Source organism: Anser anser, assembly GCF_964211835.1.
Source record: "Anser anser genome assembly, chromosome: 1".
NCBI classification, from domain to species: domain Eukaryota; kingdom Metazoa; phylum Chordata; class Aves; order Anseriformes; family Anatidae; genus Anser; species Anser anser.
In genome coordinates this window covers 133,397,865-133,409,892 of record NC_139720.1, presented here as the reverse complement: position 1 = coordinate 133,409,892, position 12,028 = coordinate 133,397,865, and the positions used below count along the sequence as shown (strand labels likewise).

The window sequence follows — 12,028 nt, the reverse complement described above, 5'->3', positions numbered from 1 at the left end:
ACTTCTTTATCCCTTCTGTTCAGCCACCTTGAAATTACTTGCATTCCTCAACTGTAGACTTATATTGTGGAGGCTATTATTTTATATCTTTCTCTCCTTTTCTTTCCCTAACCTTGCCAGCTGTGCACCTTATTTTTATTCTTTGCTTCTTCAAGTGGATGATTGCTTTTTAACTTCTTCTTCTGGGTCCCTTTCCTCCTACTCTCTCAGGATTTGATTATGCAGCTACTTACAGTGCGGGTATGCGATTCTTTCACTGCTCATTTTTATTGGAAGCAAAGAGTGCGACCTGTGGAATGACAAATACAAAAAGAAAATAAAGTGACTCATGAGTGAATGGATACCTGCCACGACACAAGCAGACGTGTCTTTACATGGGGACATCTGAGGCTATATGTGAGATGGATCTGCCAAACTAATGAGCTGCCCAGCCTCTCAGCTGGTAAGATCTAGCTAGTCTGGGCCTTGCTGCTGCACTCAACGTATGAAGAGTTAGAACAGTCACAGAAATTCAAAGCTGGTTTGGCAGTCTTATACCTGAGATTACTTTGGCTTCTCGTGATTATGAAAATAAGAGGATAAAAGCCAGGGCCAAAGGCAAAGGAAAGAGAAAAGAAACAAAAGAAAGTAAGAGAGGAGTTATTTTGCCTTGTTGAGGAATATTTATTTAGAATTCAGTACAGCTTCAATCATTCTATAGGTTTCAGTTCCCTTCCCTCTGAAATAACTGACACAGTTCCCCTGACGTCAGTGGTACCAAACAGACCCACAAATACTTTGTGTTTCTCATTTTTGCACCAAGGCAGTATCTCGATTACCCAAATGCTGTAGCTTGAAAAGAAACATTAGCACACATATATGAACCTTAAAAAAAAAAAAGGCATTGTAAAAACCAAACAGATGCACAGAGCACGTTCAACATTGCACAGTACTAAAAGTTCCAGCCCGTTTTTAGATGTTCATAGCCCTGGTGTCTGAGAATGAGAAAAAAATACTGCACTCCTTGCAAGAACACACGCACAGCTTTTAGAAGTACCCACTCACGCTCTCCTCGGGCCTGGGAAATAACACCTCCCAGGTACAGTCCACGTTCATCGTTAAGATGAAACACTGGCTTGTCTGGCTCTAAAGCAAAACAATAGGTTTACAAAAATATGACAGGCATGCGCTTCTGCTGTTAAGGAGTGTGCTACAGCTTATGCGTGAGTATGCAGTTACACATATTTTAATCACTGTTTTAATTAAGTCTGGGACTACAGCACTGGTTTAAAAGGCAGAAGAAACTGTATGCATGTAGCGACAAAGGAGAACTTTATTTGTTTATGTGTACAATTCAATGCATCTCTGCCTCCATTTAAAGCTTCCAATAAAGATCTTAGCTACCTTACAAATGTGAAAACCACGTTTTGTCAATGGTTCATGATCTTGTAGTCTTTACTTTTCCTAAACACACTACCTCACATAGCATTTCCTAAATGGATGAAAGGTGGGCCTGTCTTCAAGCTGAATGGATGCAATAAAACTGGTTATGATCTTTCCAACAGATCCTGCTGTACATTCTTAAAGGCCTGAACATATAAACCTTCTATGTGCTCAGCATAGCTCTTCGTATTATCTGCACAGACCTGCAACTAGATTTACTTCGTAAGAAACTGGACTACTTTTCACAGTAAGATATGTCCTTCCCATTATTATCAGTACTCATTTTTAAAGCTAATTTTTAAACTGGCATTTCTCTCAATGTCTAACTGAAATGAATGGGGAAATTCACACCCCATTATTTCTGTTTCAAGTTTTCTGTAAATTTAGGCAGAATATCAGAACAACAGTGATATTCAGTGCAACGTGTCATGACTGTAACAGCCACAGATTCCATTGGAAAGGATTGGAAGAAAAAGAGAGGCATCACCTCCCTTCCCTCAGTGATTTGAATATAACTACACAGGTGTAAATCATTATTTTATATTTAAGGATGGTGAACATAATTTAAAAGGATGAGAATGAATGTTTCTCCTGTGCATAAAAATGTTTGAGTTTTTTTGTTTTCTTTAAGAATAAAAACATATATACACAAGATGAGTTCATTTGAACAGCTAAATAATTGTGCGTACTTGACTGATGAAATCATGTTATGTATATTTTATTGGTTTCTTTTATACCTTCTCCAGAAGAATGTTATCCTACCTGGCTTTTGTGAACAAGCATACACAAATTTGTTACTGAAACTGTGCCTCTTTTGCATTAAATTAGTAAACAATGTTTATATGGATGAAACATAAAGTAACTGAACGGAAAAAAATGCATCTATAAACCAGAAGAAAAAAAAATTCTTAGGGTTTTGAAGAACAAAATCCCCACTTCTCTATGCCAACGTTGAGCTCACTAGTCTTTGAACTTGCATTAAGCCAGATTTTGTGGCCACATTTCTGGACAAATTCCACCATTAATCACTGTCATCTTCACAGAATAAAAAGATACCTCCTTTTCCATGTACATGCAAGAGACCTTGTCCCACACCTACACAGAATATGCAAGACACAGTTTTCATGGGAACCGAGTGATGAAAGACTAAAAAGAAAGAATATTATCCTTTCTGCACACAGTGATACTGAATATTGGACTTCAATATTTGTAAGCCTGCAGACGGTCCACAAATATGTTGAGTGTGTATCCTGTCCTCAGTATCTTTAGAAGGCATCCCAGGTGCCACTACTTCCATATTCTTTTTTAGATGTTATGTTAGTTGATTCCATCAGGAGAAATTAGGTGGGATATTCTTATATCCTCATTAAGATTGTTGCACTGTGGGATCTCATTAGGTTATACCCCCGGCTACCAAAAGCCCATTAGCACAAGAAAACAATTTCAAAACCTCTATTCCCAGGCCAGCCTATGTAACCAAATCAAAATATAGCACTAATTTCATAGCTCTTACAATGGAAAAAAAAAGTCTCCAAGGACCTGTTAATTAGATCACTAAAAATGTCGGCATACCATGGTGCCATGGCCAGCTAGATGGTCTTGGTGAACACCATAACCAGACGTTGAAGGGAATTCTGACAGTCCAAGCATACAGTCCAGCTGCAGACCACAGGGTCCACCCATCATTCTTCTCTGAAATCCCATAAGGACTTCTCTCCACTCACTGGCTGCATGGCTGGCAGTCAGCCATGTGGCAACTTCAGACTGGGTGAAGGAAAGTCGCAACCTTCTGCTCCACAAATCGTTATCTCATCGTTTCTGAAATGAGCAGAAGGGTCAAAAGCATGCCTTAGCTGGCTTGGGGGATCAAGGGGAAGCTCAGCAGTAACTGCAGAAATATCGCAGTGCAGGAACCACCCTTGGCTTTTCCGTTCTTCAGGACTGAAGATCACCGCTTCATCGTCAGAGGTGGACTTCCCAGACCAGGGTGGACAGAGGAATGAGACTAACCCCTCGGCACCCAAAGCAGCTTACTGGGTACACTGATCTGGTGGGCAATAGGGCTACACTACCCATATATATCATAGCCTGGCTCCTCACGTATGCCCATTAGTCAGCATTCTGGGAGCACAACCGCAAAAAATTTGTCTGGTCCTGAAACTGCTTCAGAAAACGGAGTGTTTTGAAAGAAATATTCCATATTTCGGACTTTCAAAAGAAATTAACCTTTGGGGTTGTAACAGGAGCTGTGTTCTCATGGAAGAAGGGCAATAAAAAGAAGCCCCCCAACCTGTTTCCCCAGGACATTACTAACAGTGCTGTGAGTAAACGCCACGCTGTAGACAAAATCGAGGTTAATGAAGCAGTACCTCCCACAACAGCCTTAACCTTTCTAAGTCCAACATAAGTCAAGAAAATGTTGAAATCTGAGTGTTGACACTATTTCTCATTTGCATGACTCAGAAGGATCTCCTCAAACCTCCCAACAGCAGCTAACTTTTTTGCCTTAGACTCTGGAGAGAGGAGAGCACATCTGTGCCTTTAGCACAAAAGGGCATGACAGCCTATGGGGAAGTGGCATGCACAGAAAGAGCTCCTGACCGCGTGGACTCACAGACATGCTCAAACTGGCCTTACATCAGCCATAACATTGCCAGACTCCTGTAAAATCACAGCCGTTTGTGCATACCTGATGTTTTAGGGCAACCTGCTATAGCGCTGTGATTCAGGAGCACTCACTTCATGCTGCATCCATGCTTAGAGGTACGGTCACGAGATGCTGCATCCTAAGACTTCCACCTGGACACGGTTCAAGTTCTCTGTAACCAAGCAGAGGGTAGAAAGGTCATTTGTAATGAAGGAATTGGGACTATTTATAGAACACACGGAGAGATTTATTTACACGTCGCTGATAGGCAGAAAAAGGGAAGGTCTGTTGGGGGTTAGCTAGCAAATGAAGACAAAGTCCAAGTGAAAAATAGCAGATTACGAGGCTTTTGTCTGCTCTCATGCATACTCTGGCCTCTTGCTATTTATCTACCCTTTAAAAAGCTTATTTCACAGCATTCTCTGAACAAAGAGCATTTGAAACCCTCTTTTTGGCATTTTCCCTGTTCATCTCTGCTCCAGTGATCATCTCTGAGTATGAAATTTAGATATAAGATGTTGTGATATCAGAGTTTAAATGGTTTAAACTCTGCTTGTTAGCCCCTGAGACTACGTCACTCAAGTAATTAAAATGGGCCAGTGCCAATTTTTGGCCACATAAAAGGCCAAGTGGCACAGCACCGTTTGTACAGAGAATGCTACTACACAACGTGCTGTCAAAGAGGATGGACAATGAAAAACATTTTTTAATGTACTGAGATCAGAAATGCAGCGGCAAGAATGAATGTCACAAATGATGCGTCACTGAAATGACGGAACTTAACGACGCAGGACTTCTTGATGCAGCTGTAACACACACATAAATATAGCCAAAATATAGCTATATAATATACACATGTATACACATACACTACTGAAATTCTCTTCCCCACTGAAGAAGTCTGTCTTCGTCCACACTGCCTAACAGTAACTGGTCCATGCTATCCCCCACAGTGTGTCCAGGCATTGCCCAGTTAGCATGCTAGCAATGAAACAGCACGGACAGCACGGACTGTCACGTGCCAGTGCTTGAACCTGTGTGCTCTCAGCCTGCTGTTTAGTTTGCTTGCAAAGTTGTAGCCTGATACCCGGTAATATGATTTGACAGAGGGCTCCAGTGCAGGAGCTGGAAAAGGAACAGGTATACAGACACCAGAGAAACTCTGGCCCGAGGCATGACTTACCTTGTGCCTGAATTTGACTGCCAGATGAAAACCCCATCCCTAGGGAAAATCGGTTACCTGTTCACCTCCTGCTAGGTTGTATGTAGTCTTCTGACTTTGCTACCACATGACAAGTTGCTATTGCCCTTTTGTTTGACTTCCAATTTTGTTATCATGCAGAATCATGAAATGTCAAGTCCTGAAGCATGTTATGGATTATAGAAATCAGCACTGGTCTCGTTTTTCTCTGCCTACAGGTCTAATCAGTCTCAAGATCTAAGCCAAGAATATTTCTATTAGCAAATCATGTGCTTTTTCCTCTTGGTCACCCACAGCCACAGTTTGTTCCACGGTGAGCTCTCTAACCCTCAGCAAGTTGCTCCAAGGTACAAAGCATTTCTGATGATGTGCTGCTAACATGTCCCCACATGGTAGGGAGCAACTCTGTGGCAACAACAGTTGGCTGCAAAGGGCACTGATTTCCAGAGGCCATGCTCTCCATTACAAGACTTGCTTGAAATTACATCACTGGGCCATACCTGTGCCAATTTTTCCTTCTCTTTTCTCCTTCTTTTTATAATCTGGCTACCCAGCAGATGCAGGTGTGAAGGGTATGCAAGCATGCGTTGAGTGTGAAGGCAGAGTGTAAGGACTTGGTGGTGCAGTTCATGACATGCTGCATTTCGGGAGGAATTATACAGGAGTCGGGTTATCCAGCCAGTTTTAAAGTTATTCTGGAAGTGCCTGTAAAGGGCCATGCTACATGGCTTCCTGATACTGCTCCAAAGCTGGAAGATTAAGGCATTGTGAACAGTAGGGGTTTATCTACATCAGTGGACTTGTGCACCACGTATGTATTTGTTAGGTACGAGCATCTTTGCATCCCGCTTGGTGTTCTGCACACACCACTTGGGTGCGCCACTGGTGTCCAGGTGAAGGTTTCTTCTCCCGCGATGAAATCAGTCTGGAAAGTGTTCTCTGTGGATCTTTGACAGCAGGACTGTTACGGGACCGTGCTGATACAATCTGGGGGTACAGTGCAAAACAAAAGGAGTTCAGAGAGTAGGCTTGAGCTATGCCTCTGACTGCCCCTGCTCTTTGCTGCTCACTCACTGCCTGCTCTGCCTGAGCCAACTCTGCCTTTCCAAGACAGGTCTGTTCCAGCGGAAATCAGCTGCAAGAATAGCGGGAATCAAGGCAAATTTGAGTTAGTTGCCACTGAAACAGACCACTCCCCTGGGTCTCTTCTATTCAGCGTTACAGGTAGAAAAATGGAGACTTTTCCCTCCTAGAGTTATCCCTGCAGCTAAGACCTAGATGTTGCAAAAATCCTGGTTTACTTTGACAACAAAATGGTCCATGTCTCAAGATCCAGCATTTTGAGTAAGAACTGAAAAAAGTTTGAATCAAAAAACTTTATGAGGATAGATATACCAGAATCTCATATGAAATGCTATTTCACAAATTCCAGCTTTATAAAAAGCCCTAGGAAAGGAAAACAAAACTATTTTTCAGTCCTAAAGAACTGAAGAATTCAACATATATTTGAGTATTTATCTGAAAGGTTAAGAACTTCTAAAGGTTTATCCAGCACTGATTATGTGCTGATGAAGCCTTATTTGCAATACAGGAGGAACAAGACACACTTGGGAAAGGATTTAAAGTGTCTAAATCACAAAGGAGACATCCAGCTGGAGTTTTTCAACATGGTATTTTTCATTCTGGGAAAAGGGGTAATTTGTTGAAATCAAAGTGTTCAGCAGAAGAGCGTGATTATGCTGAATCCATCAGAAGGAACATGGCAGGTTTCCAAAGTAAACCCTCCCGGTTTCCAGCTATGCCAGGATGTCTGTCTCTTGGGCTGCTACACAACCTGTTTCTCCAGGTTCTCAGGACTTTCAGACTCCACAATAAACTGCCAGCAGCTTGCCACCCCTTGAATTACTTTATCAAAAAACAAAACAAAACCTTCTGCTAGAGGAAATTCTTATCACTATTTCAGTTATTTTGGTCTTTGTGATGGTTAGTTTCAAAGACACTAGATTTTCACCATATGTTTCACTAAACGTCCCCTCGATGTTATATAGGAAGGATCCTTTTGCTCCCCATGTAATATATGCACACAAACCCTACAGATTTCAACAGCTATTTAACAGATTGCTGTGCCAGGGGAATTGACATATACAGAGACCTCTTTGGGAATAAAATAGGCAAGTCCATAACTCATGCCTTGTAATCCATTTTTCCCCTCAAGTCTGTCAGCACTCTCACTGGATTCACAGTATTCTCACAAAACACTAGGTTTAGGAAAGAAGGTCCTTTTGTTTTCACTACTGAGACTGAAGTACAAATACATGTCTATGTATCAACATTTCTTCCACCACTGGTGACTAAAAGCAACAATGCAACTGATCACATGGAAGAAGTTGTGTTAGCACCATCACCAAACAGCAAGGCATTTAGGCAGATGGCACTGAGGATGTGGACGAGTCTGCTCAGACTCTGCTGGAGGTTGCAAACCCTTTAACTGGGCTGAAGAAAAATGGGGCCATAGCTAATCTGCTCCATTTCACAGCCCACCATCTTAACTTAAATTGTTGCTGAACTATGCATGTCCTAGGGCATCAATTTTTTTTTTATTTCAAATGGCTGAGGCACTTTGTCTCTTCACCTAACTGTGATGTTAGGTGGTAAGCTCCAGGAAAGCCATGGTAACAAACAGAGGGTGATGGTAAAGGCTTAGCTCACCTCAGGTCTGTACTCTGCAGCTATGACCTCTTTCAAATATCTCTGCTGCTGGAAAAACAAAACAAAACAAAACAAAACAAAACAAAACAAAACACACAGAACACCTGGCATTGTAAGGTCCAGTGCGATGAATGCTCTTAACATGGAAAATAAAGTGCCTATTCCAGTCATTCTGCAGGTGTCCTGTGCAATTCAGTGCCTTAAGGAAAAGATAATGTGTCTTATAGCCATAAAGGTGAAGTAGGCTGTGTGTTAACAACATGTGTTTGATATTGTCTTTAAAAAATCCTACTATAGAGGAATTTACTCACAGTTTTGGCAGTCTCAATGGCTAAGTAGGGAACATGTACGCAATCTGTGCAACAGAAAGAATGAAGGCCTAGTAAACTCTGTGGAACGAAATTTCACTTGAAAATGTTAATTAAACTTCAAGTACCAAGGTCTGCACAGAAGTACTGTGGAAGGAATCTATTTTATTGCAGAAGGCTTTTTTTTTTTCAAACTGAGTTTGTGGGAACCATGACTTAATAAAATTTGATAGCTCCTTGTGCATGGCAGGAGGAGGCATTTGGGTAAGTTTTGTTCATCACTGCAAAGTAGCTTTGATAATATTAATAACACACATGATTACAGAACAGAATACCTGTTATACAACATCAGTCATAGCTGCATTATTCTCTGTCCTCAGCATGAAAAAGTCTGTCACTTCCCTCCATATGTTTATGGCCCACTAATGTATCTTTTAATTTCTATCTTGTATTACTAATGTTTGTATATTTAGGCAACATTTGACAAGTGAAAACAAGATTGAAGGGAAATTGCTTAGAGACTTCCAGGGTTTTGTTAGAAAATACAGCTATCATTAGCATTGTTATCACTCAAATGAGAAGTAGTATTTTAGAACATATTTACTGAATCCTTTGTTCTTTATGACTAACCGAAACCCTGTGAAGGCTGGCAGAAGTTACAGAAATCAAAGTAATCAAATTACCACAATATTTTAAGAAAAGCACAAATACAACTCTCCAACAGGGTTCTGAACAAGATTCAAATCCCGCAGAGAAGGAGGATATAAAAGATGTGGAGAAAAATTTGACCGATATGACAGGAGGACTTATGTCTTGCTCTGGTCTGGTAAAACTTACAGGTATGAGGAACTTCATATAGGGGTCTCTTGGCTTTCAATTGATAACATTAAAGGAAAAAAGGGGAAAAAAACTCTGTTATGGAAAATAAAGAAGTCTGATTTCTGAGCTGTCAACCACAGGATCCACTAGAAGAACGACTGTCAGACCCTCAGGCTCTAAGCAAGTGTTAGCTAGAAAATGGTTCTTTACTGAGGTCTCCTGTAATTGGGAGCATGAAAGCTTTCAGATAGTTGTTCTTTAGGAAACTGCTTTTCAAAGAGCTATACATGTTCCCGTCATCCACTGATATAAATGACGGCAGCAGAGTTTGAATATTTTCACTTGGATTCTCTAGTATAGATATCAGTTCCTGACTCTAAATACTCCAATTTTAAAATCATCATTCTTCAATACTGGACTTGTAAGACCAAGTCAAAAAGGCAGAAAAGTAATGCAAATCTTTAACTTCTTATGGACAACAAAAAGTTCAAGATGAAGAAGAATGAATGGCAGTTGAAGGTTAGGGGATACAACCAAAGACATTTCTGGCAGCGCAATTTTCTTGTCTATGATGCAAGCTATTATATTTCGATTTCATTTCAATGTGTGTTAAAGCTCAAATTGTTATTGTGGATCTTTCACCATCACTTGTATTGTGTGGTTGTAAACAACTAAATTGTACACTGCAGCTCTTTAAAACTTCTTGCTATAGGTTATTGAGTATTACATTGCTGAGTGGACAACCTGATATGCATAACTGAAGACTTTGCCTCAGACTAAAAGCACAACTGAAGACAGGATACAGAGAAAACTACACTTCTCATTACCTGTGTTTTGTTTAATTCGTCTTATAAACAGCATTTGTCCATATAGTAAAAAAGAATTAAAGAAGAAATCTGAATGAGGATCTGCAAGTTATTTGAGGCCTCACATAGCTTCATGCAATACACAGATTTGGTACAAGGCTTGGATATAGCAGGGTGTTTATTACAAGTTTGTGTAAGTTGGTGCCATTTGAGTCCCCTTCCCCATGGTTCTTTTTGCACCTTGGTCATGAGGGAACATCAATCCCCCTAACCAAGTATTTCTCTCCTATCCATATGTCCTCTCATCTGCTACTGGGATCAGATGCTCTCAACTCTGAAACCAAATTTTTCGTTGGGTATTACAGAACTGTACTGCAGATAACACTGAAGGCATGATTGAAACAAAATGTTGTCTTTAGAGCAAGGCTGGAGTTTTCTGAGGAAATATACTGAGTTTACGGTAACCCACCACTGGAGTAAAACAGCTGAAGCAGCAGCTAGTGGGACACAATGGTCACTTCCAGAAGCAACATATATGAACATGCATTACAAGACCTTGAAATCCCACTGTTTATGCTGTGTACCTCCCTGAGACTGTTACCTATGGAAGTATCTTAAGGTTCATCAGTCCTTCAGAAAATAAAACATAGATTTTCCTGCATATCTTAGATAAAGCAGTATTTCACCTGTTTGGCTGAGAAGCGAATGACTGCTGTGTGCTGGTACTCAAGCATTCCAGGCCAAATCTGGTCCTAATTTCAGCCACTGAAACCTCATATAAGATGATGCAATTAAGCAGAGAGAATGAAGTCTAGCCAGAGATAAGCACATCACTCCCAGCCCCACCACTAACCCAGTGAGGACATCAGACAACCTCAAACCCTGCTTTTATCACCCACCCACAAAATTGTCTGAAGATCAGCGCTTTGAATCCTGCCTCGCTCTTCCGCACCAAACTTTTTTGACAGTCTTTGTGCAGGTGAACTGATGGAACCGAAGAGTTTGTCATTTTAGGTTTGTTTGTTTGGTTGGTTGGTTGGTTTGTTGAGATCGGGGCCTCGCCTCGCCTCACCTCAGCCACCAGAGGGTCTCGGGGAGGGAGCAGGGCGGGCTCCCAGCTCCTCCGGCCCCACAGGTGGCGGAGCCGCTCCGAGGCGGGGGAACGGCAGGGAAGGGCCTCGAGCAAGCGCCGCCCTCGACTGCCCCCCGCGGCCCTCCCGGCGGCCGCCCGGGTTGACCTGTCCTCCGTGCTGCCCGCCCTCCCCGAGCCCGGCGGCGGCCGCCGGCGCCCCCCTCCGCCTGCCTCCTCTCCCCGCCTGGCACCGCGGGGCCGGAGCGGGGCGGCCGCTCTCCTTCCTTTCCTTCGTCCCCTCCCTCCCTCCACCTGCTCGCCGCTTTTGTCTGGGGACGGACGGGGCGAGGCACGGCCCCTCGCCGCCACCACCACTACCGCCACCGCCGCCTTTGTCTGGCCGCTCCCCGCTCCTCCTCCTCCTCGGCCGTCGCGCTGCGGGGCTGCCCCTTTGGGGTGCGGGGAAAGGAGGGGGAAGGCGGGGGGCTCCCCGCGGCGGGCAGCGGGTGTCGCTCTCCTTTCGGGACCAGAGGAGGCGGGCGGGGGAGCCTCCCGCGGGCGTCCCGCCGCCAAGTTGCCGCAAGTTGGAGCCGGCCCCCCGCCGCTGGGCTCTGGCCTCGGCGTGAAACAATACAGCGGGCTGCCGAGCAGGAGGAGGAGGAGGAGGAGAGGGCGGGGAAGGAGGGAGGGGGCAGCCCGCCCGCCGCCGATGGGGCCGGCACTACGGGGCGGCTAGGGGGCTCGGCGGGCTGGCTCGCCCCGGGGAGCGGCCGGCAGAAGCAGCGGAGCCCCGGCCCCAGCTCCGGCTCCGTCCCCGGCCCCGCCATGGAGGACGTGGGGCTGCGGAGCGGGCGGGAGCGGCTGCCCGGCGGCGACCCGCGCCTCGGCGCCGCGCTGGTGGAGCCGGGGCCGGTGGTGGTGATGGTGGAGCAGCGGGCGGCCGAGGGCTACAAGCTGGTGGAGGTGCTGCTGAGCGGCGGGGCGCCGTGGGGCTTCACCCTGAAGGGCGGGCGGGAGCACGGCGAGCCCCTCATCATCACCAAG

The 12,028-nt window shown here is 44.1% G+C and overlaps 2 protein-coding genes across 5 annotated transcripts in view; one reads left to right on the top strand and one right to left on the bottom strand.

Annotated features, from left to right (window-relative positions):
- Positions 1-5,828: 5,828 nt before the first annotated feature.
- Positions 5,829-11,811, bottom strand: LOC310898540 (uncharacterized protein; the record flags this gene model as incomplete). Its single annotated transcript, XM_083833782.1, has 3 exons — positions 5,829-6,257; positions 10,812-11,705; positions 11,804-11,811. 3 exons carry the CDS (start codon positions 11,809-11,811, stop codon positions 6,191-6,193), a joined length of 969 nt encoding a protein of 322 aa, XP_083689908.1. The 3' UTR covers positions 5,829-6,190.
- Positions 11,663-12,028, top strand: part of SHROOM2 (shroom family member 2) — a 126,888-nt gene continuing 126,522 nt past the window's right edge. For 2 of the 4 annotated variants that reach the window (XM_083826948.1, XM_083826952.1), the window contains exon 1: positions 11,663-12,028. In XM_083826948.1, the coding sequence (XP_083683074.1) occupies positions 11,810-12,028 (219 nt within the window). In that variant the 5' untranslated portion in view covers positions 11,663-11,809. The other 2 variants (XM_083826947.1, XM_083826953.1) reach the window with 1 other exon arrangement.